The 26720-nt window shown below is 44.4% G+C and overlaps 1 protein-coding gene across 1 annotated transcript; it reads left to right on the forward strand.

Moving 5' to 3' along the window:
• Positions 1-1457: 1457 nt before the first annotated feature.
• On the forward strand, positions 1458-25792 carry pdzrn3a (PDZ domain containing RING finger 3a). The gene is given in 9 exon segments (XM_076984553.1): positions 1458-2284; positions 3516-3602; positions 4355-4462; positions 20761-21005; positions 22840-22951; positions 23267-23365; positions 23587-23700; positions 24193-25372; positions 25375-25792. Coding segments are annotated over 9 exon segments (2844 nt in total). The 5' UTR covers positions 1458-1576; the 3' UTR covers positions 25566-25792.
• The last annotated feature ends 928 nt before the right edge of the window (positions 25793-26720 follow it).

Here is a 26720-nt window from a genome sequence, read left to right on the forward strand (position 1 = left end):
TGCAGCTCCCCAAGGATGGTTCACATTCCTCTTCTCATCTGCTGTTCATCTCTTTGCTGAGGAGTATGGTGTTATACTCTGCTGGGAGGATCTTTGCTGAGGAGTATAGTGTTATACTCTGCTGGGAGGTTGAGTATTAAGAGCATGATATTGATGCTGGTTATTAAAGACCCAGTGGTAATAAACGTTCATAACCATGAGTACATTTGTATATAATGTATACTTTACTGTAATATTTTAATTGGACCTGCTTTTTACTGATGTTTTAATTGGATTCATTTTACGAAATGTATACAAGTCATACCAAAGCAATTCCTTTCATCTCCTGAATGTTGACAGCTGATCTGTGTTGTCAGTTGATAACAGATGGAAAATGGTTTCCAAAGAAACATCATAACAAAGAAATGTCTAAAAGAATTTAGACAAGTGACAGCAGATTATGCAATGAAGTAATACAGCAGAAGCAAATGGCATGGGAATAATGTCAATCTTCTTGTATTTTCCTACAATGAGTCACTGTAAGGTTCAGCCTTTAGACGGGAGTGTTCAAAATGACATCACTACCGCACACGCTTCAGCTCAAACAGGAAGCGTCCAGGGAACCTGACCCACACCGGTCATCACCATCTCAAGCAATAAGAGGAAGATTCATGCATAAATAACTGTGTTGATCTTCCCCTTTAACGTTGCTTACATAGACACAGTATGTGCTGTATCTTCTCCTCCTCAGGATGCATCATTCTGTCGTTTCCTACAGTTCTCAGCAGAAAGCAAACATTCTTCTTCTCAGATAAAGCCAACTTAGGTTATTTGTGCGTTTACATTGTGTTTACATTTTTGAAATGACTTACTGTACTCATTTTCAAATGGGTTTCCATTCCAGCTAAAAAGCATCTAGAGTCAACACAGCTTCAGAAACACAATCAAGTGTTTCTTTGTTCTAGCTGATTCTGCCACCCTATTTTGTATACTGATTATTCTCTACTCTCTTCTCATATTAATACAAAGGTCAATGCCCACCCAGTACTGTGCATGACGCTCTGAGCCACAGACACTGCAGCGCGAGTGAGTAGCAGCAGCTTGTAGCAGTGCAAAAGAAGAGAGAGAAATCTACGAAGAAAAATGTGCTGAATGGTGTCACAAGCACATAAACAAATGTTTTCTTTGCCTTGACCGCTTGAACCTCCACCAAAACCCATCCTCGCCTGTCTCTGATTCATCACCAGACACATTTATAGTCTCTTTTAAGTGACACTTTGGTAGTCTGCCCTTCAGAAAAATGATTATGTTTGTAAAGGCAAGTCAAATGTGTGTCATTATCACAATTTTAGCCAGATTTTGTCGATTGGTGACTCACGTTTGTACGTAGCAGTGTTTGTATAAGTGGCGCACGCCCACAAAGCTCTTCCCCTCCAGTGCTCAGCTATATGAGTGTTTACGGTAGCACACACCTCCACTTCTGAAGGGACCTCTGTGGTGTCGGTGTGGATGGAGACAAGTCCTTATTGTCAAACAAATGCGTCCTGTTCACTGAAAAAAAAATCTCCCAATTATTGGGTTTAAATAAGCTGGGGAAATGGGATTTGAAATTGATCGCTTTGAAAGTCCAGTAGATCCGGACTTTGCATGCAGGTTGTGTGGTAAAGTTTTAGAAGATCCTCTCACAACTCCGTGCGGGCATGTATTTTGCGCTGGCTGCGTGATTTCATGGGTCGATGAACAGAGCAGCTGTCCTGTCAAGTGTCAGCGGATCTCCAGGAAAGACCTGAACCACGAACTCCCGATGAAAAACCTCATTTTGAAATTGGATATTAGGTGCGTCAACTATACCCGGGGCTGCAAAGGAGTGCAACTTCAGCATCTTTCAAACCACGCTGAATTGTGTGACTTCTCATCAGTAAAATGTAGAAATAAAGGATGCAACGCAGTTCTTAGCTTGATAGACATGGACTCGCATATGCGTGAAAAATGTGAATACAGACCAACTGAGATCTGTAACAATGGATGTGGATTAATGCTCAACCTCAAAGAGAAGTTGGAGAATCATAGCTGCCTAGTCGCGCTCAGGACACAGAACTGCGTGCTGCAAGGAGAGTTAAACAGTTTGGAAGGAGAATTAAGGCGGCAAACCATCAGGTCAAGCAATCGCGAGAGGTCACTACTCGCCCAACTCTCTACAGCCCATTGTGAGCTTCAGATCACAGCACTGAGATATCAAAAGAAGCTCACCGCATATAAGGCAAGGATTGACGCGCTTTCTAACAACTGGGTCCCATTATGCAAGGTAAAAAAAGTTTCATAAATGGGTAAACAGTAAATAGCTCTCTTCAGATGTGCCTGTATAATTCACCAGGTGTCTTTTGTATGCGTCAGCATTGATAAGTGGGACCAGAACATGAACCTTGCTGCCACATCTCACCGAAATGCAGGCGTTCATAAGAGGGAAATATGGGACAAGAATAGAACAGAACATCTTTTAAACGAAGCGTCTTCACGAAAACATCTTCACTACATTTGTTTAAAGTTAGGAAAAAGTTTGTTTGCGGTTTTTCGTGACATTGGACTCTAATGAAACGACTCAGATCTGATTAGGATGAAACAATAATCTCCTCAGACGGCGCCACAGCTCCGCGCTCGTGTTTGTAGCGCCACTGAATCCTGCCGCGCTAATCAAGAACCGCTTCCCGCACCTGTTTCCACGCACGCGCGTGATATTGCTATGATCTCTTGATGCGTAACATCCTTTTTTCGACATGCTTTATCTTTCATAGTGTCTCGCAGGTATGTTATGGACCAAGGGTGATAAACCTTGTCTTTTCTGCCGCTCTATCAAATGTAGGGTTGTCACAGGGCTGAAGCATAACGGATCGCATGGAGTCTGTTGCCATAAAAGTGTCTGTCGTATAGCGTTAGGAATCAGGCAGAGAATTATGAAATCCTTTGTAATATGCCTTACTGCATATTTTGCAGCCAGTTGCCTTATAAACCTTTTCAACCAAGGATAGTGGATGGATGTATCACAGTTGATGTATCACTCCTGCTTCACACAGCCCAGTTAGTGAATACCTGGTGACTTCTGACCATTTATTGATATAAAAAATATGGATGGTCTCACCTTGACAATAAATAAAATATATCAGGATAATGTAGCACCCTGTCATGCTTCACCAGCACTGGCCCACTGAGCGAGCTAAGAGTTGATGTCTCCTCAGAAATTGCTACTAGAAGAAGGTGGTGGGGTTAACCTCCTTTACTGTTTAACTCATACCACAATGTGCCACCTCCACGTAGGGCAAACCTCCACAACCGTCATGATTCCTGTGACATTCGGTGAATATACTTTATATCCTAGAACAACTGCTGAAGTTCTGTCCAGTGACACTTTAAGTGACATCACCAACTAGTTGCGAGAGAAAACTCTGTGTTTGTGTTAGCTTGGCTAAAATAACATTATTTCTTTCTCCTTCTCTAACTCTCTCTCTTTCTTTCTCTCTCTATTTTTTCCACATTCCCAGGGGGAAGAGACAAGAAGGTTCACAGTCACCCTCCACAGATCATCAGGTTCTCTGGGCTTCAACATCACAGGTGGAAGGTCGTGTGCGGTAGGCCTGCATTCACTTGTTCTCGTAAAGGCAAAACTCAGTCAGGCTATCCGTGCGAGCTGCACTTAAACTCAGCCATGTGATTCTGCCTCTGTTTTAGCACTAAGTGGTAATTCCTACTGGTAACAGCATATTGCAATATCCAGAATAAAAATGTTTCATGTAATATGAGAAGTAAAAAGCGACTTTGATATTTTAGTTGGTAGAAGCTCTCGGTACTGGCGGGCATGCCTAAAAAAAAACCTCTGGAGCGAGCAAACACAAACAATGACCGAGCCAGGCTTAAACAGGATAATTACAGCCCCTGCAGTGTGAACTCCGTTCCTCTCTCACTGGTAGTCGGTGTCAAAAAGCAAATGCAGAGTCTGTTCATTCCTCCCAAGCACTGTGTGCTCAGGAAGAAGGCTTTGATGTGGTGGGACTGAAGAGTCTCCCACTGGCGTGGAGATGGCCCCCTGGTGGAGACTGCGGGCTCTGGCCCAACATTTTTCTCTCATCTCCATCCCAGTGAAGCAGTGCTACGGGCCAGGGGGTCCAGTGAACAGCTATGGGACTTGCATCCCACTAAATGCAGTGATTTCACTCTCATTTACAGGCCTTATGCTGCTAGTTTTGTTTCAATTTAGAATATGAGATCCATGCAGTGTTCCATAAGAAACTATTTTTGTTAGATTTATTATTTGAATGCACAAATGATAATCATTGTGGATGAAACTTTCATAATGTATGTTTTATGTTTGCTGTTTCTGCAGTGGTCTGATTCCCATGGAGATTTCAGTGATGGCATTTATGTGTCCAAGATAATGGACAATGGACCAGCAGACATAGGAGGCCTGCAGACATATGATAGGATCATAAAGGTATGGAACAGGTATTAGTGTTTACATCATTCCCTTTGATCAAGGAAAATAGATACGTTTGTAAGACATCAGTCAAGTTGCAGTTTAGCATCTTGAGTGGTAAAATAAAACATCATGAAAAGTGGTTAGACGGATTCTAAGATTAGATAGAAGACGTTTGTATATGTACGTAAGAAACAAACCAAATCAATATACACAATTATAATTTCTGAGACACAAGAAAACAACAAAAGAAAAGACAGGAAGTTTTCATTTGACTGGTGGATAAGGACTATAGCTTGCCTGCAGGAAAAAAAAACAAAATGATAACAGATGAAAATAAACTGTGAGGAATGGAGCCCTGTCTTCTTTTTATATGAACTGTATAATTCTAATGCAGTTGTGATTCATCTTAAAGATAACATATATTACAGCATATATACATCAGACACTGATATTCTTATAGTTGAAACAGGTAGCAAAAGAAAGCATACCAGATCATCCAACCTGTGTCACTCTACAGTTTCTAGACTATGTTCTATTTTTTAATAGGTTAACATTCTCTTAAACCTCATAGAACAATGGAATGGTAAACCATTCACCAAGGCTGTCTGTCTGTTCATAAATTGTTTCATTTGTGTTGGCCTACATAAATATTACTGGGGAAACGTGCTAGAAGGCAATAGCCTTTCAAATAAATAAATAAATAAATAATTATATATATATATATATATATAGGATGGAGTGATTTTATTCTTTGCTAGATGTCAGAGTTGTGAGGGGGTGTGCTCTGATTCACAGCCTTTTTGTGACCCACTCAGACAGTGCTGGGTGAACTGGTCTGTGTGTGTTTGTGTTTGGTGGGTTTGTGTGACGCACTTTTTTCATTATTGGCTATTATTGCCATATATGCCATTTACTTGCACATAAATAACATTGCATTGGCCTCGCACTGTATTTGTATGTTAATCCGGGTAAGATAAGAGTGAATGGAAAAAAAGCAAAAATGTAAGAAAAGTCCAAACATACACTTAAATGGTGAAAAAAAGGTTGAGGGAGTAGTTCGGGTAAGAGAGTGAGAGAGAGTGAGAGAGAGGCAGAGGTGGGTAGAAGGGCAGATTTAACAGCTGGCAGCAGCAATTATTCACTCCACTGACTAAAAGAGTGAGTGAGTAAAAGAGCATCCTATCAATAAAACATTCGAAAAATTCACACAGAACCACTCGACCTCAGATCTAATTGAAGAAATTATACCCTTCACTAAGAAAGAGTGAACAGTTCCAGGGTCTGAGGATTCTGAGAGCTTCCTGTTACAGTGTAATATTTTGTTTCACTTTACCTTGTTCACACTGTATATTCGGAAAGTGGCTTACAGGACTGCACTCCAAGATTATGAACAAAAGGAAGGACTGTCTCTACATGTGCATATGTGCATGCTTTTCTGTGATTTTATACACTCAGATTTCTTTCAATCTTTTGTTGGTTTGTCTTTCACTGCACTGAGGTTTTTTGTCCGTATTTGTTAATACATTGGGGCATTTCCTGATCTAACCATACAGCAGGGGGTCGTCTGCCAACAGAGCTTAAACATATTCTGTAGTTTGAGAAAAAGAAACCTGTAGAATATGTACTGTAATTCTAGCGTCTAATATATACTAGCAGACCTCCTCCAGTAAGTAAGATTACGCAGGCATTCCTGTTGAGATGTTTCATTAGGAGCTCTCCATGACCTTGGAGGTGAAGACCACCAGCTGTATGGAATCAACAGCATGTCACAGCTGATGTTTCCACTCCCCGATCCTCTGAGCTTTGAGTGAATCTTTCACATGCTCTGACTTTGATTTTGTGGATGTCGATATTGTAGCGTACAGTGGGATTCATAGGTGGTTTGCTATTTTGGTCGCTTTCTCACATGTGTATCATATGGGTATAATTGGAGTTCTCTCCAAGTGGGCGTTGAACCTCTGACTTGAAGCAATACCATCCGTAGTACCACATTATTTATTATTGCCAAGCACTGTACCATATTATTTAGCTCATAGTTACATAACACCATTAATCTTTATATCTGTTGCTAGTTTAGCTTTGAGCGGTTGCACTCAACTCTTTTGTAAGGGCTCTTTTTCCAGAGAGATCCCCAGAGTTGATCAACATCAGCAAACTGACCCATTCTAGCATGGTCAGTTCGCCCCAGGCAATAGACCGATTACCCATACTGCACGACTCTATGCATCACTGTGATTGCTAGCATTTTCCCTGTATTCCTCCCTGAGATCTGTAGCATGCAGTCATACTAATATCTGCGTAGATTAGACTTAGACTTAAACAATCTTTACATAAACCACAACCACCGCTCTGTGCAGCTGCTAAGCAGCAAGCAGTGGTACAACTGTGTTAAATAAATATGAACTTCAGGTTCACTTCATTTTAGCTAGTTGTAGTAAATTTGTGGTTTGCCATAGTAACCCAACCCAGGGAATGTTAATCCCGTTGTATAAGCCCGGTCGTCACATGATGCCAGACACATTGTACAGTTATTACATAACGCTCATGTGATATAGTAGCTCCTGTGCTATGGCTGTGTAAGCTCATACATGTGTATTTACATATGCAGTACAACAGTAATACATCTGTAACTGAAGCTGTATTATAGCTTTGGTCATATGTAGCTACATCGCATTTAGAGATGGAATACAAGGAGGAACCAGCCATTCTAGTTGTTCTAATTAATGGAGTCTGTGTTTTGAAGCATGTTTTAATATCTGATAGGTTAAATAACTAGATATGGTCAATTGGACTGGAATCACATTTAGAATACCTACACACTGCCCCATTATAATGAAACAGGAAGTCAAGTGAGCTGAAATTACCGTCGCTTTTGTGCAGTCATCTGTAGAAGGGAGTCATACCCTGTAACTGTCTACATACTGGCTTTGCTTAGTTACACTTAATTAAGTGGTCAGCATTGTAAGTATATACTTAACACACGCCTTGGCTTTGAACTTTACGTGCCCCATACGGAGTCAAGAGGGTTTGCTTAAAGAACCATTATTCAATTCAAAAAGACCCTCTAAAGTACATCAACTTGGAATATTCAGAAGAGCCTCTGAAGAACATTAGCCCCAAATCCTCTTGAGTTTATTCCCTCTGATCTCCATGGTTAAGAGAATCTTAGTGGGTTAAGGAGAATAGAGGATGTATAGCCTAATATGCTTTTCATTGCTTCATCGCTCGTGATCTGGACACTCTGCCCATACTTCAGCTCTCGTGACCTGGACACTCTGCCCATAGTTCAGCTCTCGTGACCTGGACACTGCCCATAGTTCAGCTCTCGTGACCTGGACACTCTGCCCATAGTTCAGCTCTCGTGACCTGGACACTCTGCCCATAGTTCAGCTCTCGTGACCTGGACACTGCCCATAGTTCAGCTCTCGTGATCTGGACACTCTGCCCATAGTTCAGCTCTCGTGACCTGGACACTGCCCATAGTTCAGCTCTCGTGACCTGGACACTCTGCCCATAGTTCAGCTCTCGTGATCTGGACACTCTGCCCATACTTCAGCTCTCGTGACCTGGACACTCTGCCCATAGTTCAGCTCTCGTGACCTGGACACTCTGCCCATAGTTCAGCTCTCGTGACCTGGACACTCTGCCCATAGTTCAGCTCTCGTGACCTGGACACTGCCCATAGTTCAGCTCTCGTGACCTGGACACTGCCCATAGTTCAGCTCTCGTGACCTGGACACTGCCCATAGTTCAGCTCTCGTGACCTGGACACTGCCCATAGTTCAGCTCTCGTGACCTGGACACTCTGCCCATAGTTCAGCTCTCGTGACCTGGACACTGCCCATAGTTCAGCTCTCGTGACCTGGACACTGCCCATAGTTCAGCTCTCGTGACCTGGACACTGCCCATAGTTCAGCTCTCGTGACCTGGACACTCTGCCCATAGTTCAGCTCTCGTGACCTGGACACTCTGCCCATAGTTCAGCTCTCGTGACCTGGACACTCTGCCCATAGTTCAGCTCTCGTGACCTGGACACTGCCCATAGTTCAGCTCTCGTGACCTGGACACTCTGCCCATAGTTCAGCTCTCGTGACCTGGACACTGCCCATAGTTCAGCTCTCGTGACCTGGACACTGCCCATAGTTCAGCTCTCGTGACCTGGACACTGCCCATAGTTCAGCTCTCGTGACCTGGACACTGCCCATAGTTCAGCTCTCGTGACCTGGACACTCTGCCCATAGTTCAGCTCTCGTGACCTGGACACTCTGCCCATAGTTCAGCTCTCGTGACCTGGACACTGCCCATAGTTCAGCTCTCGTGACCTGGACACTGCCCATAGTTCAGCTCTCGTGACCTGGACACTGCCCATAGTTCAGCTCTCGTGACCTGGACACTCTGCCCATAGTTCAGCTCTCGTGACCTGGACACTGCCCATAGTTCAGCTCTCGTGACCTGGACACTGCCCATAGTTCAGCTCTCGTGACCTGGACACTCTGCCCATAGTTCAGCTCTCGTGACCTGGACACTGCCCATAGTTCAGCTCTCGTGACCTGGACACTGCCCATAGTTCAGCTCTCGTGACCTGGACACTGCCCATAGTTCAGCTCTCGTGACCTGGACACTGCCCATAGTTCAGCTCTCGTGACCTGGACACTGCCCATAGTTCAGCTCCATTCTCTTATTTTTACTTCTCTTTCAGTCCCACCTTTTCATGTCTCGCATGACGTTGGTACAGGCACCTCGTATCCGTTGGTCTGTATTTTGTCCGAGCCAAGCCAGCGACTCTCTTCTCTGTCTTCTCCTGTCCTGTTCAGCTTAAGGGACTCAAAACTGCAGCTCAGAATGATTAAAGTGTCCAGTGAGAAAGGAGCATAAGGAAGGATAATGAAGAGATTAGTGAGAGAACTGAATAGTGGTCTGCTGGATGCACAAGGGTTTGGGCCAGTGGGTCCTTACACACAAAATATTCATGGGATAATGCAAATTATGTTATACACTTTATGCTGACTTTGCCTATAGAAATCTGTATGGCAGAATGTACAGTTGAGTGTCATGATCTTTGAGATTTTGAAGTAAAATGCACCGACAAAAATTCTCTTATCATTCCAAACGAGAGATGTTAGTGGCATTACACCATACTTAACAGGTATAACAGTTTATAGCTTATTCTGTTGACTTCAGATGAGTTACGGCACACCTGTTGTGATACGACACAGGCTTTGCACTTCATCTGGAAATCATCAAAGGGTTGATCAAATCAGTATGGCTTCTGCTGTTTGCGATTTTGCATTCTGAGGCTTTGAGAACGTGATTGCATCATTTAAAATAGGGATAGAAATGAAATAGGGCTTGGAGATTTTGGCCCCTTTTACGAGGTCAGCTGAGATCAGATTGAGATTCACTTCTTTCTGCCTTGATACTCATAATGAACCGACATGCAGGCCCTTTTAAAATATTCAGACACGGCCCACTGATGCAATACAGAGCAGAACATTGCATGGTACTGTGTTAAACAGATGACTTTGTGTCAGGAGCATTATGGCCTAGTCTGTACTGAGTGGAACGTCTGTACCGTTCTTCTCATCCAGTTTTACTCTCTCACCATGTGATGCACAGCACTTCAGACAGGACCCATTTAAAACTGCCTATTAGAGATTATAAGGCAGACATAAGGCAGACAGCAATTTCTCACATAGAAATGCGAAATCTGTCTCATCTTGTTATTTGAAAACGAAATTTAAATCAATGGATCTGCAAATTGGAGCAAAAATCATGTTTTATATTATCGATCTTGTACTGGTTTTTGCAGATTTTCTTATTTGATAACTAACTATTATTTTAGATTTGCCCAGTGATTAATGGATGCAATTACAAAGCCCTATCGTTAAAATATCTTACACCACTTCTATGCTGTTAGGCAGCTGATGTTTACTGTCTCGTTTGTGGCGACTTGGCTGTGGTAGCGTCTTCGTTTAGGTGGGCGTGGATCCCCTCCCTGCAACCAAATTGCAACACATCATCCATATTTCAAGCTGATATCTATGCTGAGACGAGCTCCTTTCCCCACGGGTTACGCATGTGTAACTCCTGTCTGCCATGTTTAGAGTACAGGGCTCCAACCGAAGCTCGACTCACATCACACACCTCACAACCGCTCCTGTAGCACAGAGGCTATGAGCACATGGCACTCCTGTTCTTGAGTACTGGTGAGATCAGACGATACTTTCCATTCCCTGCACATGCCGTACAGTAAAGCTGTTAGGGAACTCTCATAAACGAGATATAACCTCGTGAAGCACGCCCTTTTGACTCCACTTAAAGAGCGCCAACTGCGTCTAATGAAGCACGGTCTCGGCAAGCTCGCCAGCTAATCCATCATCCAGAGGAGTAAAGAAGAACTTCAGTCTCCAGCAGGGCAGGAGAGATGACTGAAGTGTTCCACTCTGTTTATTGGACCCATATCCACCGCTGCAGCCACACAGACGAGGAGGGCTGGGGTTTTCTGCAGGTTGATCTAGTTGATCTCTGTCACTCAGTCTTGTTTTGATTGGACGCTTGTTGTGGGATTATGATTGGGTCCAGCATTTGCAGCTATAAATTACAACTGCTCACCGTGACATTACACTACTGAGAAGTTCTGTAATTCCAACTGGCAATCCCAGTAAGCAAAACCGGTTTAACACCCACATGTCACGGTACGGCGGCCCCCTACTGGTCGCCCCCGTCTACAGCAGCAGCTTGTCCTGTGGGTGTGGTGTTGTGTTCGTCCCTCAGGTGGGCGGAGCCCGCGATCCGTCTCACCTGAGGGTCGTTTGTTCGTCTATATACAGTATGTCTTGTCTTTGTACCAGTTGACTGCTGGTTATTATTTCCTTAATCTGGAACCATGCACGGGTTTTTGGTTTGCACACTTTCTATTAAACCATCCTATTTCCCTGAGACTTGGCGTGATCGCTTCCTTTTTAGTTGCTCACACCTGCCCGTCACAGAATAACCAGCCACTTTCGGAAGCCGCCAGTCTCCTTTGCTTTCTCCTTCGTTCGTGGTCATGTCTCGTGGTAAGTGTTTGTCTGTGTGGTGTTTTGTGTGAAGAGCTTCGCCGTGCTTATGTGTTTTGTGTATGTGTGTAGCACGGCGAGGACCAGGGCAGTCTGCCCTGGGAAAGCTCTTCCTGTACATTGTTTGTCTGTCTGAGGAGTTTCGCCATGCGTTAGTGTTGTGAGTGGCACGGCGAAGACCAGGGCGTCTTCCCCGGGAAACTCTTCATGTTGTGTGAGTGTAAAGTGTGTACGTGTGAACGGGCGTCTGGATCAGTGTGCGTGCTCGTGGTGTTGAATGTTTAATGTTTTGTGTAAAGCGCAGAAGCCGCTCCTCACTGTCGCCTCGCTCCCCGTTGTGTTGTGTTTCATGTGGGGAGTGACTGCGAACATGAGCGGCGCGTCGCTGTTGTGTGTTTAAACCGAGCGCGCATGTGTGGGTCTCGTCCGTTCGTCGTCTGTACACCGTTTTTGTCTAGTCTTTGCGTGTGTTGTTCTTGCGTGCCCATGATTATGTTGAATGTAATTCCACACATGCTCCTCCCCCTTGAGTGTGTGTTGGGGGTGGACCAGTGATGGTCCCGTGCCACGGGGAGTGGCACGGAGGGCGTCGCTCCTGAGGGAGGCCCTGACCAGGAACGTGGGGGGTTCTCCTGAGCAGGTGGAGGTCCCCTGCTGAGACGGAGACCCCTCCCCCATTGTAAGGGGGATCAGGGCAGTGCGCGTATGTGTTTTGTGTTGGTGTGTGTGGGTGTGTGTGCATTTGTGTTTTATGTGCAGGTGTTTCTCCCTGGCGGTGGATCGTGGCGTTCCTGGGCCTTGTGGAGGTCTCCACCTGGCAGGAGCCCCCTTATGTTGTGGGGTGACCGGAGCCCGGTCTTAAAGAGCCCCTCCCTAAAGGGTTGGGGCCCCCGGATGTTTGGGGACCATGGGGCTCCGGTCTGAAGAGCTCCTGCACAAGACGGAGACCCTTCCACGGGGTCCTGGAGGTGACGTAGCCACGCCCCAGGGAGGTAACCTGCACACACATACACCCCGGACGGACAAGGAGCCGTGGCCCGTCGTCCTCGCACCTGTGGGGCTATGCGGCTTAATGCCGGTTAGGGCGTGAGGGCCCTGTGACCGACCGGGGCGTGGTTTTGTCTTGTTGACGGCCCAGTCGGTCCAGGATCCCGCCCAGGTAGGCGAGCTAACCTGTGTTTGTGTTTTGTGTTTCAGCTCCGGGACTACAAGGGGTGTGTCCCTTGTCCCTGCCTGCCTGCCCCTTTGTTTTGTGTGCTGCTGCTGTAGGCCGCACAGCCGATGGAGGGGAGTGCGGCTTGGAGGGGGGATCTGTCACGGTACGGCGGCCGCCTACTGGTCGCCCCCGTCTACAGCAGCAGCTTGTCCTGTGGGTGTGGTGTTGTGTTCGTCCCTCAGGTGGGCGGAGCCCGCGATCCGTCTCACCTGAGGGTCGTTTGTTCGTCTATATATGTCTTGTCTTTGTACCAGTTGACTGCTGGTTATTATTTCCTTAATCTGGAACCATGCACGGGTTTTTGGTTTGCACACTTTCTATTAAACCATCCTATTTCCCTGAGACTTGGCGTGATCGCTTCCTTTTTAGTTGCTCACACCTGCCCGTCACACCACAATAATCTGTGCCTGCTGTTTTCATTAATCCAAGCATGTAAACTTTGAGGTTCAGTTGTTGTATTTTTGAAAGCACGTGTGGTGACATATCCAGTCTCTCTCCCATATATACATATATACATTCTACAAGCATAATTAGTGCAATAAGGCCAACGTTGTAGCAAAGGATTCACGTTAAAGGTTTTTGTTGCAGCTAAAACTACTCGCTTTGGGGAAACCTTGGGGGACATCATATTCTTTATTAACAGAAACCAAATCCTTTCAGTAATCCCATGGAAACAGGACTTGGTGTAATGGTAGCACTGCTGTGCAGGTGCACACATCACTCAAATTAGTGCTGTCACCTGGTTGCATCCAGTAATCTGCATACTGCTGTGCATGTAGTCACACTCACATATTCTGCTGATTTTCATCCCAGAAGAGATGAAACACAGCTGAGAGTGTCAGGCTTATTTCAGACCTCCTCGTAGGGTGAGCAGTGCTCACACCCATTGGCTCCCTCACGCAGAAAAAACAGAAAACCGAGACACTCTTGTACCATTTGGTGTTTGACTGCTGCGGCTCTAAGATTTTCTGTATGTAAAAAATTGCCCGTGACAGACCAGCAGGTCAATTACTGCAGTGAGTGTAGGTCTTTGCTGGGGAAAAACGTCCTTGTGAATTTAACGCATGTCTAATCTCTCCTGTGAAGCTCCCAGGGAATTTTTAATGTGTTAAGCATGGCATAGCCAGGTCTTTTTGTTCAGAGCCTCTTGTTGATACTGTAATGATGTTGCAATTCCCAGATGCCCTTGGGGTTGAAGAACATCCTTGAATTGTGGGGGAGAGCTCACACTTCAAGCACCAGCCCTGATACATCTTGGACTTAAAGCAAACTCTGGTGTGTTGGACACTGTTCAGTTAATTAATTACCAGGCATAAACAACCTTTTAGTGAACTATGTATACATAAGGTGGGCATTCCTATATGACTCAACCAATATAGATGCAGATTCTATCAAATTCAAGCTGACACTACACTGACTCTACCCTTTAACACCTTAGAGATTTTTTTTATGAAGTATACTAGAGTATAGAGAGTACTATAAATTTATATTCATATGGTCGTGTATCAGCAGGGTACTCTACGTATACATGTCCCCACTAGATACATACTCTTACTTTCAAACCCTACAGGCTTACTATATTCAACAGTTATTTAAAAGACTTTAAAAGGATCCCAATCTATGGACTCTGATTCCAGTAATTCTGCAAAGAGCACGTATTTAGGGAACATGTGTATGTGGAGAGTCCCCCGCTGACGCACAACCACTGTCACTTTTACACACCGCATTTCCTTTCTGCGCTCAGGATGTGACAGCGATGGACGTGAATGGCGGGTGATGGGAACCCCTTGCATTTTGTATCATGTGCACCTTTGTTCCATTGTTTTAGGTGAAAAGATGAAAGCACACTAGTAGCCCTCATTAGAGGTCTGCTTCAAAAATGATGTGGTTAGAGGATTAGGGCTCGGGCGCACGCTTCTGCACGTGGAGTGAGAGTGGTTCACCATCTGTGATGTTTCACATAGCAGGACTGTGATTGGGTGTATGAAGTCCAAGAGGAGTTGAGTGTCAAAAGATGGGATGCTTTAATAAAAAAAGGGCAGCGTTTTAAAGGTTACAGCTTTAATATTCACTGAACATTTGTGCGTTTGACTTCACAATGTGCCCTTTTCTCTACAGCAAAATTTCATGGGAGTAAACATGTCAGCGCACAATTCCTCTTTTTCTGCACAATCTCTCTTTTTGGTTTGATTCACAGCATTTGTGCAAGCACATAGTACAGCATTAATCAAATTCTGATGAATTTGGCATATATGAGTCATACAATATTCAGAAACATTTCTGAGACAGGGACGTGAGCTGAGGTCACATACTGTGGTCACTTTTAATGAAGCATTAATTTGATGGATGTGTTCTTATTGATGGGAGTAATAGTCATTAATAATACTCTATATCATTATAGATGGTGCATGCCTTTAATCACTTTTAATTTGATCAGCGAGTGTATTTTTCATGGTCTCAGATGAAGGGTGGAAGGAATTGTGGGTAATAATCTTAGCAGCTATTCCAAGCTAGTGTATGTGTTGGTGTATTGTTTTATAAAATATGCTTCAGCTAAGCTTAAGTCCCCTACACGTTGCAGTCTTCACTGCTTTAAATCCCTCTACTCTCCTAGCTGGGACCTTTAAAAACTACAATATAAACCATACAGTTGCATCTCGCAGACCTGGAGTGGGCAAAAGTTGCCCTGAACCAGAGGAGGCATCTTCAGTCCCTGGAGGTGTGGAGTGCAGCACAGGTTGTTGATGTCCTGGCTCTAAACATGTGCTTCATGTCTTAAGCCTCTGAAGCTCCCCGTGGAAGAATCAAACTCTTATGAAGAGCACAGTGTCCTGAAAGATTCTGAGACATCTCATTAGAGCAATCGCTATAGCGCCAGTCCACGTCCTAAGAATCTCATTACACTGTCATTCACTCTGCACCTGTGTTTTGGTTTTTTTATGTTGGCATTGTTTCTGTTAGATTTATGTTTTACATGTAAAACAGCATGTCAGCTAGTTGGTAATGTGGTGTTTCATGCTCAGCCTACTATGACAGTTACTGTGTAAGCAGAGACTTCAGACGAAGCGCTTTCATGATAATGCTCCCACGTTGAACTTGATCTTAAATGCACCACAACACTGGAGTTTCACCAGGAGTCTTTAAAGATTCAGTGTGAATGCTTGATTATAATTGTTTGTATTAAGAGGGCCATATTTAGACACTGAAATAAACTGTATTTGTTCTTTAGCATGTTATAATCATGATATGATATAATCAGTCAAATGGAGATTTGTAAAATGGAACCAGATGGGTCGGTTCTGAACCTTCTCTATCTTAGATACTCTTCTGCGTTTCCCATGTGTTGTGGTGTTTTTGTGCAGACTGGGAAATCAGAATATTCATGTCAGCTATTGGTCAAAGGAGAAATGAAATGGGGTTAACCTTTTCTATTTAAAATTGGCTAAAATTACACAAAAGGACCCAGATAACATACTCATGTAATCTAACATTGATGTTTGTTTATGTTTTTTTTTTTTATTATTGGACAGTCAGCACTAAGGCTGATGTCACACACGTTGTGTATTTCCTTCCATGTTTATCTTCTGATGGGTATCTGAGTTAAACTTCCAGCGGTCGTACTAGCAGGCCAATTTAAGTAGACCTTTCCCAGCTGGTCAGAAAGCATCCAGTATCTGTGTTTGGAAGCCCTTGGCTTAAACTCTAAGACCTTAAGGTTAGGACTTGAGAAGTAACTTTCAGTGGAAAATCTTACCAGTCCATGCTAAACTGAAGTCCACACGACATCATTTAGTCATTTAGTAGTTTAGCTTGAAATATCATTAGAGTTCACAATGATGTCAACTCGTATTCTGATTTTGTAGTCTCCTCTGTAATCGTGAAACAGAAAAACTGCCTTTAACAAGATAAAGATCGTTTTAGGAATATCTTAAAACTTTCATCTCAATACTGTAGGTCATCTGGTTGAGCAGGTAGTGCAGGTTACTGGCAATACCAAGGTCATGGCCCATGGGTTCCCAGACAGCTTGTGAACTGTGCTACACTGATAAACAATTACATTTCTCTGATTAGGAGTGCTTGCCAACTGCTGAAAACATTACAAGCAAATACAGTTTCTATCTTGTATAATTTGTTATGAGTAAACAGCTCCTGACTTTGTTTAACGTAGTTCATCTGTCAGGGATAATGTTTTCCTTACAGCACTCAGAATTGGATTTTAACAACTGAGCCAGAATAAAGAGTTTGAATGATGCTTTAATAAGCCTAGAACACAAATACCCCATGGGGAAGGAGCTCTAGTCGTGCGCTTGATTTTGGTGTAGTTTTACACACAGAACTGAGCGAGGGCGTTAAAGTGGGAGCTGTTGGTTTCAGCCCTCTGACGTGTGCTGTTTTTCCATTAACATATCGGCGCTATGCTGTTTACCTATTTCTGAAATGCTGAATCAAAGCCCATTAAACTAGAGAACAGAACACGTCGGCCCATGGGGCGTAACGGGTTCATGCGCGTGTTTTGTACATAGTGTCCCCGACTGTCTGCACCGTGGCATGTCTTCACGTGCACGGGTGTTAATAGAGACAGCGTCCCGTCCGTGTAGCGGTGCTGCTGTGTTATTATCATAATTATTGGGGTTTTTTTTTACAGAGGGTGGAGGCGCTGATATAATTGGAGCTGTGGGTGTCGTAGCGTGTAGCACCCCTGCAGGAAAATACGTGCACTGCGCTACACATCCTCTGTTGTGTGAGCGTAGGACAGCGGCAGGCCGACCCATGCTTTCTCTTTAGGGTGGCAGATTTTAGTACCAAGCACGTTGATGGTACTGTAAAGCAAAAGCAGAGGGATAGTCATTGGAAATGTCAAACTCACACCGGCTTTTATGTCCATTGATTAAACCATTGAACTGAAGTTGCTGCAGGTGACATATTTAGGTAGGCCCAAGTGCTTGCTTGCTTGTAAACATTTATAATAGTCATGAGTTAGCCAACTCCCAGAACGGCATTGCCATGCAAAAGACATTACTCAATCCTCAAAGCGATTTGTCTTAAAATTCAGGTTTTAAGGAAGATTTGCATTCTGTTTGATTGATTTCTACAACCCTCCATAATTCCATAACCTTTCATCATTCCATAACAGTTTAAACATTTTGAGATGATTACGGACTGATAATGAGTCTTCTGGAGAGTGAATTCAATCAATTATGGAGCAATATAATGAACTGCGTTAACTGTAATTAACCATGATTGCAGCTCTATTAACACTTAGCTCAGTTAGCTTAGCTTACCGAGTGCCAAACGGAGAGAGCTAAATCTGGAGGCAGAGGCACTTAGTTGAAGAAATGAACTCTCCCTGCTCTGTCATGCTTTTCCTAACTTGAGCACCAAATTCCTTTAAACATTCGACAGGAATCTCTGTTCAAACTGGCCTGGGTCTTATCGTTGCATGCAAACACCACAAGTGAACTGGAGTTCTGCCTATGGGAATTTATCCTGTGATATATGACTCACAAGCAGAGATCCTCATTAGGTTAATAGAGCTGTGAAGTAGGCAGGGCGGGACATTAAGCTCACCGCTGAGATTATGTCCCGGGAGCAAGAGATGCACAATACGGCTGTCAGTAGCAGATAAGGACTGGCAAATATCGCTTGACTGTAACACTTGAAAATAATACCTTCAGTTTAAAACTTTAAAGGCTAGGAAATTTTTTGTATAAGCCAACTTTTACCAGTCGGGGAGACTTAATGTTGACAAGGGCCGAATTACTGCACACACTTTTATTACTTTTTTGACAGGAGACTGTGAGGTTAGTGATTTGGATTTGATTAATCAGGACATAACGAGTGGAGACTACCACGGACCAAACAAGGATGTCCAAAAATACTTTGGAGGGGAATTTAAAAATAATAACCTTAATAACACGTTTTTATGAAGGGTATGGTTGGTGCATGGTCTGTATGATAGGCAGTAAGTTGATAATTCCACAGAATATCTTTTGGTGATTATTTGATGCTGAACGTGTGTGTTCAGCATCATCTTTTCCTCTCAGGACCTTAACGCTGTCATTCCTCATGACACCTTGATACAGCTCTAAGCCGACATGCACTGAACACACACTCGTGAAAATATCATATCCGTGGACTCCACGGCTGGCCTGTAATCTTGGAGACTCGCTGTATTGCATCACAGGTCAACAGAGCTGCAAAGGCAGTACACAGACACAGGTTCCTGACAGCCTAAACTACGTTATCCCTCCCCAGTACCGTTGCAGGACTAACGAACAACAGTGCCCTCGGGTCTCTGTGTGTGTGTGTGTGTGTGTGTGTGTGTGTGTGTGTGTGTGTGTGTGTGTGTGTGTCTCCGTCTGTTGGCTTTCTGATTAGCTTCATATCAAACAGGCAAGGAAAACTGCAGTTTAGTTGAGTGTGAGGCAGAAACAGCGTGCTCTCACTTGTGTACAAGTATATATATATACACACACACAAACACACACTTTTCTATTTCAGTCCCTGCAGACAGACCTGTCAGTGCATGACACTGGGCTAGCTGTCAGCTTCGCTTTTCCTCTCTTTGTGGGGACTGTGTGGAGTTTCTGTACTCTAATGCTTTACCATCAGGGGCTGAGTTCTTTGTGCTTTGCTAAACACAGGGTAACACTACAGGCTACTACAGGAGATCTGACAGGTAAACAAAATAATCACTTAAATACAGATGAATGTTGTATATGTTGCATTTTCATTACGTGCCCTGAGTTTGTTCCTTTTAATTGTGTGAGCCTGGCATCATTGATCTTTACTTGTTTGCCTCCTGTGGTAATTATACTTAAGACAAAATGTTCCAATACCACATCTGGGAGAAATATCAGTGTGTGTGCGGAGTGTGCTGGTGAAGGCTGTCTGCATTTAACAGGGTCATGAGAGGGTTACACGTTACTGTGGAAGAGGGGAAATGGTTGTGACCCAGACACAATAATTGTGTTTGTTCGTTATAACAGACACTATACCAAGAGTCCCTTTATAAGTAGCTACAGCTGGAACCCAGTCTCATTTTGTCCTCATCAGCACACAACAGTATTCACTTTTGCTCAAATTTGCTTTTAGATATTATATAAAATAATCAAGGTAATAAAATAAATGTTTGCAATGCATAACCTTGTGCGATACACTATGTGCACTAAAGTTGTCTCAAGGTAATCGCTCAGATGCTTAAATGGCATAACCTGTGAAAGACAGAAGGAGAAGGGATGACAAGTGAATCTCCACTGAACACCATTCTAGTGATGTGTCACACTTCACAACTGGGAAGCTTGTGAAACTAACACATCCATTGATAGTGCAGATCTTCTTTAATCAGCCTTAACTGGAGCGAATCTATCTCTGATTCAAAGACATTCACACAGTGTATTGATTCCTAATTAAGTAGAACTGAAGTCTGCCTGTGATTATAATAAGAATAACTTGGCTGTTAAATGTTGTGGTGTTTAGGCTAAAATTAAGCAAAGCCAGTTTAGCTTTAACTGAAGAGGTACAGCAAAAGCATTATGTCTTCTTATGCTAGACTGTTGTTGAAGACTAAGCTAGTGCCCTTCAGGTTTCCATTTAGCTGTTGGTAATTTTTTAAATGACATAAGTTCACACTAGAGACTTCAAATTACCATTTTAACTCAGCCACGCACGATTGTTGTCCATTTGTCATGCCTCGGGACAAGCAATTTCAACAGCATTCAATCTAAATATGCTTTTCAAATGAATTGTGCTGTTCCGTGTCAAAATATGGATCGCCTTGAATGTGAATCACTGCAGCGTTCTCCATTTTTTATTTTATTATTATTTTTGTGCGTGTATATCAATGTAGACGTCATTTACACTGTCGCACGTACAGCGCTCGGGGTATAATGGATTCTCTGTTGAGTCCCTGATCTTAACGTACTTATTCTGGTCTAAGATAAGCCATGACATTTGCTTTTTGTAAATAGAATCAGCATGACTGCAATCTCAAGTATTCCTGCAGTGCTGTAGGACTTTCTCTCTCTGTCTTTATGCAGGTAAATGCCAAGGACATTTCAGTGGCCACTCACGATGAGGCAGTGGAGGCCTTTTCCATGGCCAGAGGCCTCATTGAGGTGGAGGTGGTGCGCAGGGTCGCCCCAGCGCGGACGGCCAACCCTCTGCCGTCAAACAGCCCCGGGGTGGACGCCAGCACCCAGACGGGCAGCTCTCTGGCACACAAAGAGACGATGGTGGGCGGCACCTTCTCTGCCACATCACTGGGTATGACCATGCTGGATAAGTAAGTCCTCTTCGTTTTTTAGGAAAGAATTTAACGTTTTCTGCAGCCATTTGGGACCATGTGTCTAGTGATCGTGTGTGCCACAATGGCTACGGGAGACTCAATCAGGAAAACAAAATGGGATTAATCAGTGTTTTACATTTGAAGTAGAATTTGACATGGAGATCTTGGCCCTTTTTAAACATATGAGACCCTGCTTCAGGGTCTCATATGTAATTGGAAAAAATGAACATGAACCTTAATAAAATGGCTGAGTTTAGTACATAGCTACAGATCCTTTGTCTGCCTGATGTCTGTAAAAGATCCCGGAAGAGTGTGTGCTGGTGCTGAGCAGAGTGTGTGCTGGTGCTGAGCAGAGTGTGTGCTGGTACTGAGCAGAGTGTGTGCTGGTGCTGAGCAGAGTGTGTGCTGGTGCTGAGCAGAGTGTGTGCTGGTGCTGAACAGAGTGTGTGCTGGTACTGAGCAGAGTGTGTGCTGGTGCTCTCCCTGACCTGTTGTGCAGCCATTGTCAGTCCCTGCTTTGTTGTCTGGGGTTTTTGCCATCGGGCTTGTCTTCAAAAAGTGAGAGAGATGCTAAGAATATTCCACTCTTCGTCCCAGAAACCCTCCAGAGGTAGTTTAACGGTGGGTTTCAGGTATTGTCCTGCTGTGAGGTAATGTGCTGTCTGGTGACATTTTAAGAGATTTGGTTGGATCAGAGCAATTAAGATGTTGTAAAAATTCATATTGCTGCTGGTCCAACTGCACGTGGTCCAGATCTACTAGCAGCAGAACCAGGTCCTTGGATTCCCCTGATACTTTACCTTGTGTGTCCATAACGCTTTTAATCTCTCTAGGCTTACAAATGTACCAAACAAAACAAGTATTGTCTGATCTGTTTTTTGTCTGCTCCGTTACTTCAATATTTTTTCAGATTTTATGTAGATCAACACTAGGTATTTTATTAGCTCCCTAGAGCGTGAACTACCAATGCAGTGATGCGGGTAGCCAAGAATTAACTGAGCAGTCATCCGTCCAATTACTTTTCCTTACAGACTGCATTTTAACTTCATGGTTATAAATCTGATGTGCCTGACAACAGAGGCAAAACAAATAGTCTCTGCCCAATTACTTATAAAACACCCCTCTTCCTATGACTATGAGGTCACTGTCTGTTTTTTTGTTTTCTTATTATACAACATTAAATATTCATGAGATCACTTAGCATAGCACTGCATGCGGTGCCTTCCTACAGCTACAAAAAATTAATATGCATGAGTTTCATATTTTGAAGTAATCACATGAGCGGCTTAAAGTAGGTCAGTGACTTGAGTTTTGGTACCTTCAATTGCTTTCTGAAGTATTCAAGTGTCAAGCAGTTGTTTGACTGATGCCTGTTTCAGATTATGGCCGATTTAACTGAATGTATTGTATTTTATTCATACCCATTACTTAACTTACTTAGCTGACCACTTTATAGATGCTTCCTGACCTACAATTATGATCATAGGTGTGGCCGATCACTTTTCTCAAATGTATACAATGCATGTCTACTGTGTGCTTTAAAGGTCAACTGACAGCCTAGGCATTCATTACCAAAACCCTCCCCCCTCAGCATGTGCGATTTGTCAGCTGAGCCACGTAAAGCGAGCAAATTCCTAATGCTCACATAATCTGGGCTGCATAAGGCAAGAAGTTCTTGGTCGCATTTGAGGTGTCACAGTAAATGCAGTGCAAGCAAATAGCACAGTTGGCCCTGATTCGTCAGCATTCTAGAGCACACAGCCACCACAAAGTGAAACGCCACCTGCAGACTTAAATTAAGGCTCTTAAAATTAATTTAGCCTTGTTTTAGCGATTACAGGGGTCAAGCAGAAGGTCGTGGGTCAAGCCACGGGTCAGCTTCCCCAAGGGACTCCTTTGAAGGCCAGCTAAAAGCCTCGGGGCAGGGAGAACTCTATTACAAGGTATTTCTTATGCATATCCACATATACACGCTCACTCACCAACTCAGTATTGCAGGCAGAGCTCCATGACTCCAATTTCATGAGATCTATATTTCATCTCTCATTGCACTCTCGTACCCTAGCAACAATTGAATGACAGATAGAAAGAAATATTGTGTAATAGCCATATGATTTTTTAAAAGTCATAAACCAGCGCACCTGTTACTCAAGTTGAATAAAAAGCATTTTTAATTGTTCTTGTCATTAGCGCTTTTGAATATTATAGTTCAACCACTGGGATTCGGTGCCTTCATAAGGATCTGATCTGATCTTCAGCAGGTGGGTTTACAGAGAATGACCACTCAAGACGAGCTGCCTCTGGCATTATGTTGTATGAAGGATGAGGAGGACGAAACTGGTATTTATGTGAGTGAGGTGAGTGAGTGCCTTTGCTGGTTACATCTGCCCTGGTAATATGGATTGCATGTGGCAAAACTTACTTTGCTTGATGATCAAGATACAGAACCAATAGGCAGTGACTGTGGTTCATTTAATTACACAAGGAAGGCCTAAAGATTACCGTTACAGTATTTCACTGCTTAACAAAAGAAAGTGCTACGAGAGTTTTTTTTTTGTTTGTTTTTTTGCATGTTCAGGACAATGGACGGTTGAGGAAGGAGCAAAATAGTTTGCGGGACGACTTCCCCACAGCCGTATTGGAGCAACAGCACCACCGGGCCCTACGGTTCAGCGACAGCCTGCTCCGTCAGGTAGGTACCTGCCAGCAACTTCCTCTTCTGGTTTTTACTAGCAGCACTTTCCCAATTCATGTATGTCAGAGGCAGGAAAAATGTCAGGGACTTGTAAAATGTGTCCTCTGGGTAAGACAAGTATTCTGTCAAAACTCTGACAAAGGAGCCCGAGTTGGAACAGGGGGGGGGGAGCATGCACAGGAATTCTCTGAGCTGTTTTCAGAAATGTTTTCAGCAACCATGCAATATCTAGCTTATTGTGTACTGGATATAAGGCTATACGTCTATACATTTTATGTTATGTATATCCAACCAGAAAAGGTGAACATAAAGCATATATTTAGGAATGCAGCTATGACTGGTCAGTTGAAATACAATATAGTGTTTGTTGATGAACAGTTCCAGATGTGGTAATACAACAATGAAATAAGGTATTTAACGTTCGTCAAAGGCGTTTATAGAAGCAGTTACGTTTAACATATTAATGTCTGTCTTTTCGAATCCATCCAGAGAGGTAAAGTGGAAGATGGATGCGCCATGGACACAGTAACTGTCGTCTCCAACCCACATGAAAAAGACAGTGGCGTGGGCCGCACGGATGACAGCACGCGCAACGGTGACCGCTCTTATCAGGAGAACCAGGGTGAAGGTCAGACCTCCAACCCCGACCCTTCTCTAAGCCCCTGCAGAAGCCGCGGCTCCAGCCGAGGTGATCTCACCAGCAGACCCACGTGCTTGGGCGGCGGGTGCTTCCTCTCCGTCGACGGCGTGGAGTCGCCCGGCGAACCTGAGCCAGAGAGCCTGCGCTTCCGGGAGACGCTTGACCCGAAGCGGCCGCTTCCTGGAGCCGCTCCCTCTACGGTTGTAGGTGCTGCGTCATGCGGTAACACCCTTCACTCGGACCGCGTGGAGCAAGTCCAGATGCTCAACGAAGAGCCGAGGGCCGTCGAGCTGGAGTGCCTGAGCATCACCCGAGCGTACGGGCAGCGGCGGGAAGCCCGAGGACAGCCGAGTCACACCGATGACGGCAGCGCCGCAGAACAGCAGGGGTACAGTGTCCCGGGGAAAACGGACAAAGAAAGTTCCAGTGCCTACAACACCGGAGACAGCAGCCCCAGCTCTTCTCCCACTCTAGAGGTTCCCTCAGACACCGCACTATTCAAAGGGACAGATGTCACACCCAGACACAAACCCATCCCGCGGTCTTTTAAGCATACACTGTCCCCTGTACAAGAGACCATCCACACCAAGAGGAAGTCTCCCTCTACGGAACCTAGGGCTGCCAATCAGGGCAAAGGAAATGGGCTTTCAGGTAAGAATGTTCCGGCTTCCCCTCTCTATTCACCCTACAGACAGGTCCACATCCCCGTACACGCCCAACACTACAGCAGCTACATGCAGCTGGTGCAGCAGAGGGTGGCCGTGGAGTACGCGCAGAGCGAGGACGGCCGGGGCCCCCGGGGCTCACCGGAGGACGGGGTGCCCAAGGTGGAGCGGAGGGTGAAGATCCGGAATGACGGCACTCGTTACATGACCGAGCGGCCCGCCCGGGAGGAGAGGCTGAGGGAGCGGGCCCTGCGTCTCCGGCAGGAGCGCTGCAGTACCACCACGGACGAGGAGGCAGCGAGCGGGCTGCAAACGGGCCGGTACTGGAGCAGAGAGGAGCGCACGAGGCACGCCAGCCGGGCCAGGATGAGGTGGCAGGGGGCGAGAAGAAGCCCGACATCCTTCAGCTCAGCCACAAGATGATGATGAAGAAGAGGAACAAGAAGATCTTGGACAACTGGACGACGATTCAGGAGCTGCTGACGCATGGTGTGAAGTCAGCGGATGGAAGGATGGTGTACAGTCCCCTCCTCTCTGTCTCTGTCACCACGGTGTGAGAGTCTGCGTAACGGGCTCCTTACTCAATCACAGGGACTTATGCTGTCACTACTGTGAAATAAATGGCCATATCGGAAAATAAAGATATTTTCAGTAGGTAATGGAGGAAAGCACATTTACATGCAAATGTAGCATGAGGCTAAATGTCATCCTCTATAGCAGGGGTAATCAATTAAATCTTTCCGCGGTCCATTTTTGGCAGATAGCTCAGACCTTAGGTCCGGGTCCGCGGTGGCGAACGAAAGTTGATGAGCGGGGGGGGGGGGGGGGGGGGCAACGTAACACTCAAATGGGTGGTGAACGTAACACTCGTCTGAAAATAAATTCTCCGGTTTAAAATATAGTCTCCCGTTAAATTTTTTTTGGCATTTGGGTCCGTATCCAGTTAATCAGGAATGTGATTGGGTCCGGACAGGACGGCGTTCGGGTCCGGATCCGGACCGCGGTCCGCCATTTGGTGATACCTGCTCTATAGCTTATAACCACTAAAAATACTGCTGAAAACGGCAAACCTCCATGATAATTGGACTCAGACAATATTATACAAATGTTTGCAGATGAAATTTACCACATAAACAATGCATCACTACTTTTAACATGCCAGATTTTGTTGTCTCAAAGTTCAAAACAACATATGAATATTCATTGTTTTTTTTATGCAAATAAGGTTAGATGTTAAAAATAATGAACTGCGGGATTTTTTTCTCAATCTGACAGTGGCTTTCAAATATCAGCATTCAGAGAGCTTTTTAAGGACCCAGGAGCACTCCTTAACAATCCATATATTTAAAATGGTCAGCAGCTGTGAAAAACTTAAATACATTTTTGTACATGCATATAATCACTCATAGAAAATATTTTTGTAACTGCTACTATGCAAAATACAATCAGGTAAACATACAACAAAAATGTTTTAAGGTCAATTTTGTGTGAATAGCTTGATTAGTGGTTTCATATTGGCCAAGTCAAGGTGAGCTATACGCAGGTTTGACAGCAAGGGCTTTGCGGTGGCAGTAAGTTCACTCATCCCTTTCAAAAACGATCTGGACAGAGGCTGCTTTGGCTTCCAAAAGACCTCTCTGCTCCGAACCAGAGGCGACGCACCTGGCGCCAGTGTGTTCCACACTCCCCTATTCAACTCGAAGCGCCTGGTA

Source organism: Brachyhypopomus gauderio, chromosome 21 (assembly GCF_052324685.1).
Source record: "Brachyhypopomus gauderio isolate BG-103 chromosome 21, BGAUD_0.2, whole genome shotgun sequence".
Lineage (NCBI taxonomy): Eukaryota > Metazoa > Chordata > Actinopteri > Gymnotiformes > Hypopomidae > Brachyhypopomus > Brachyhypopomus gauderio.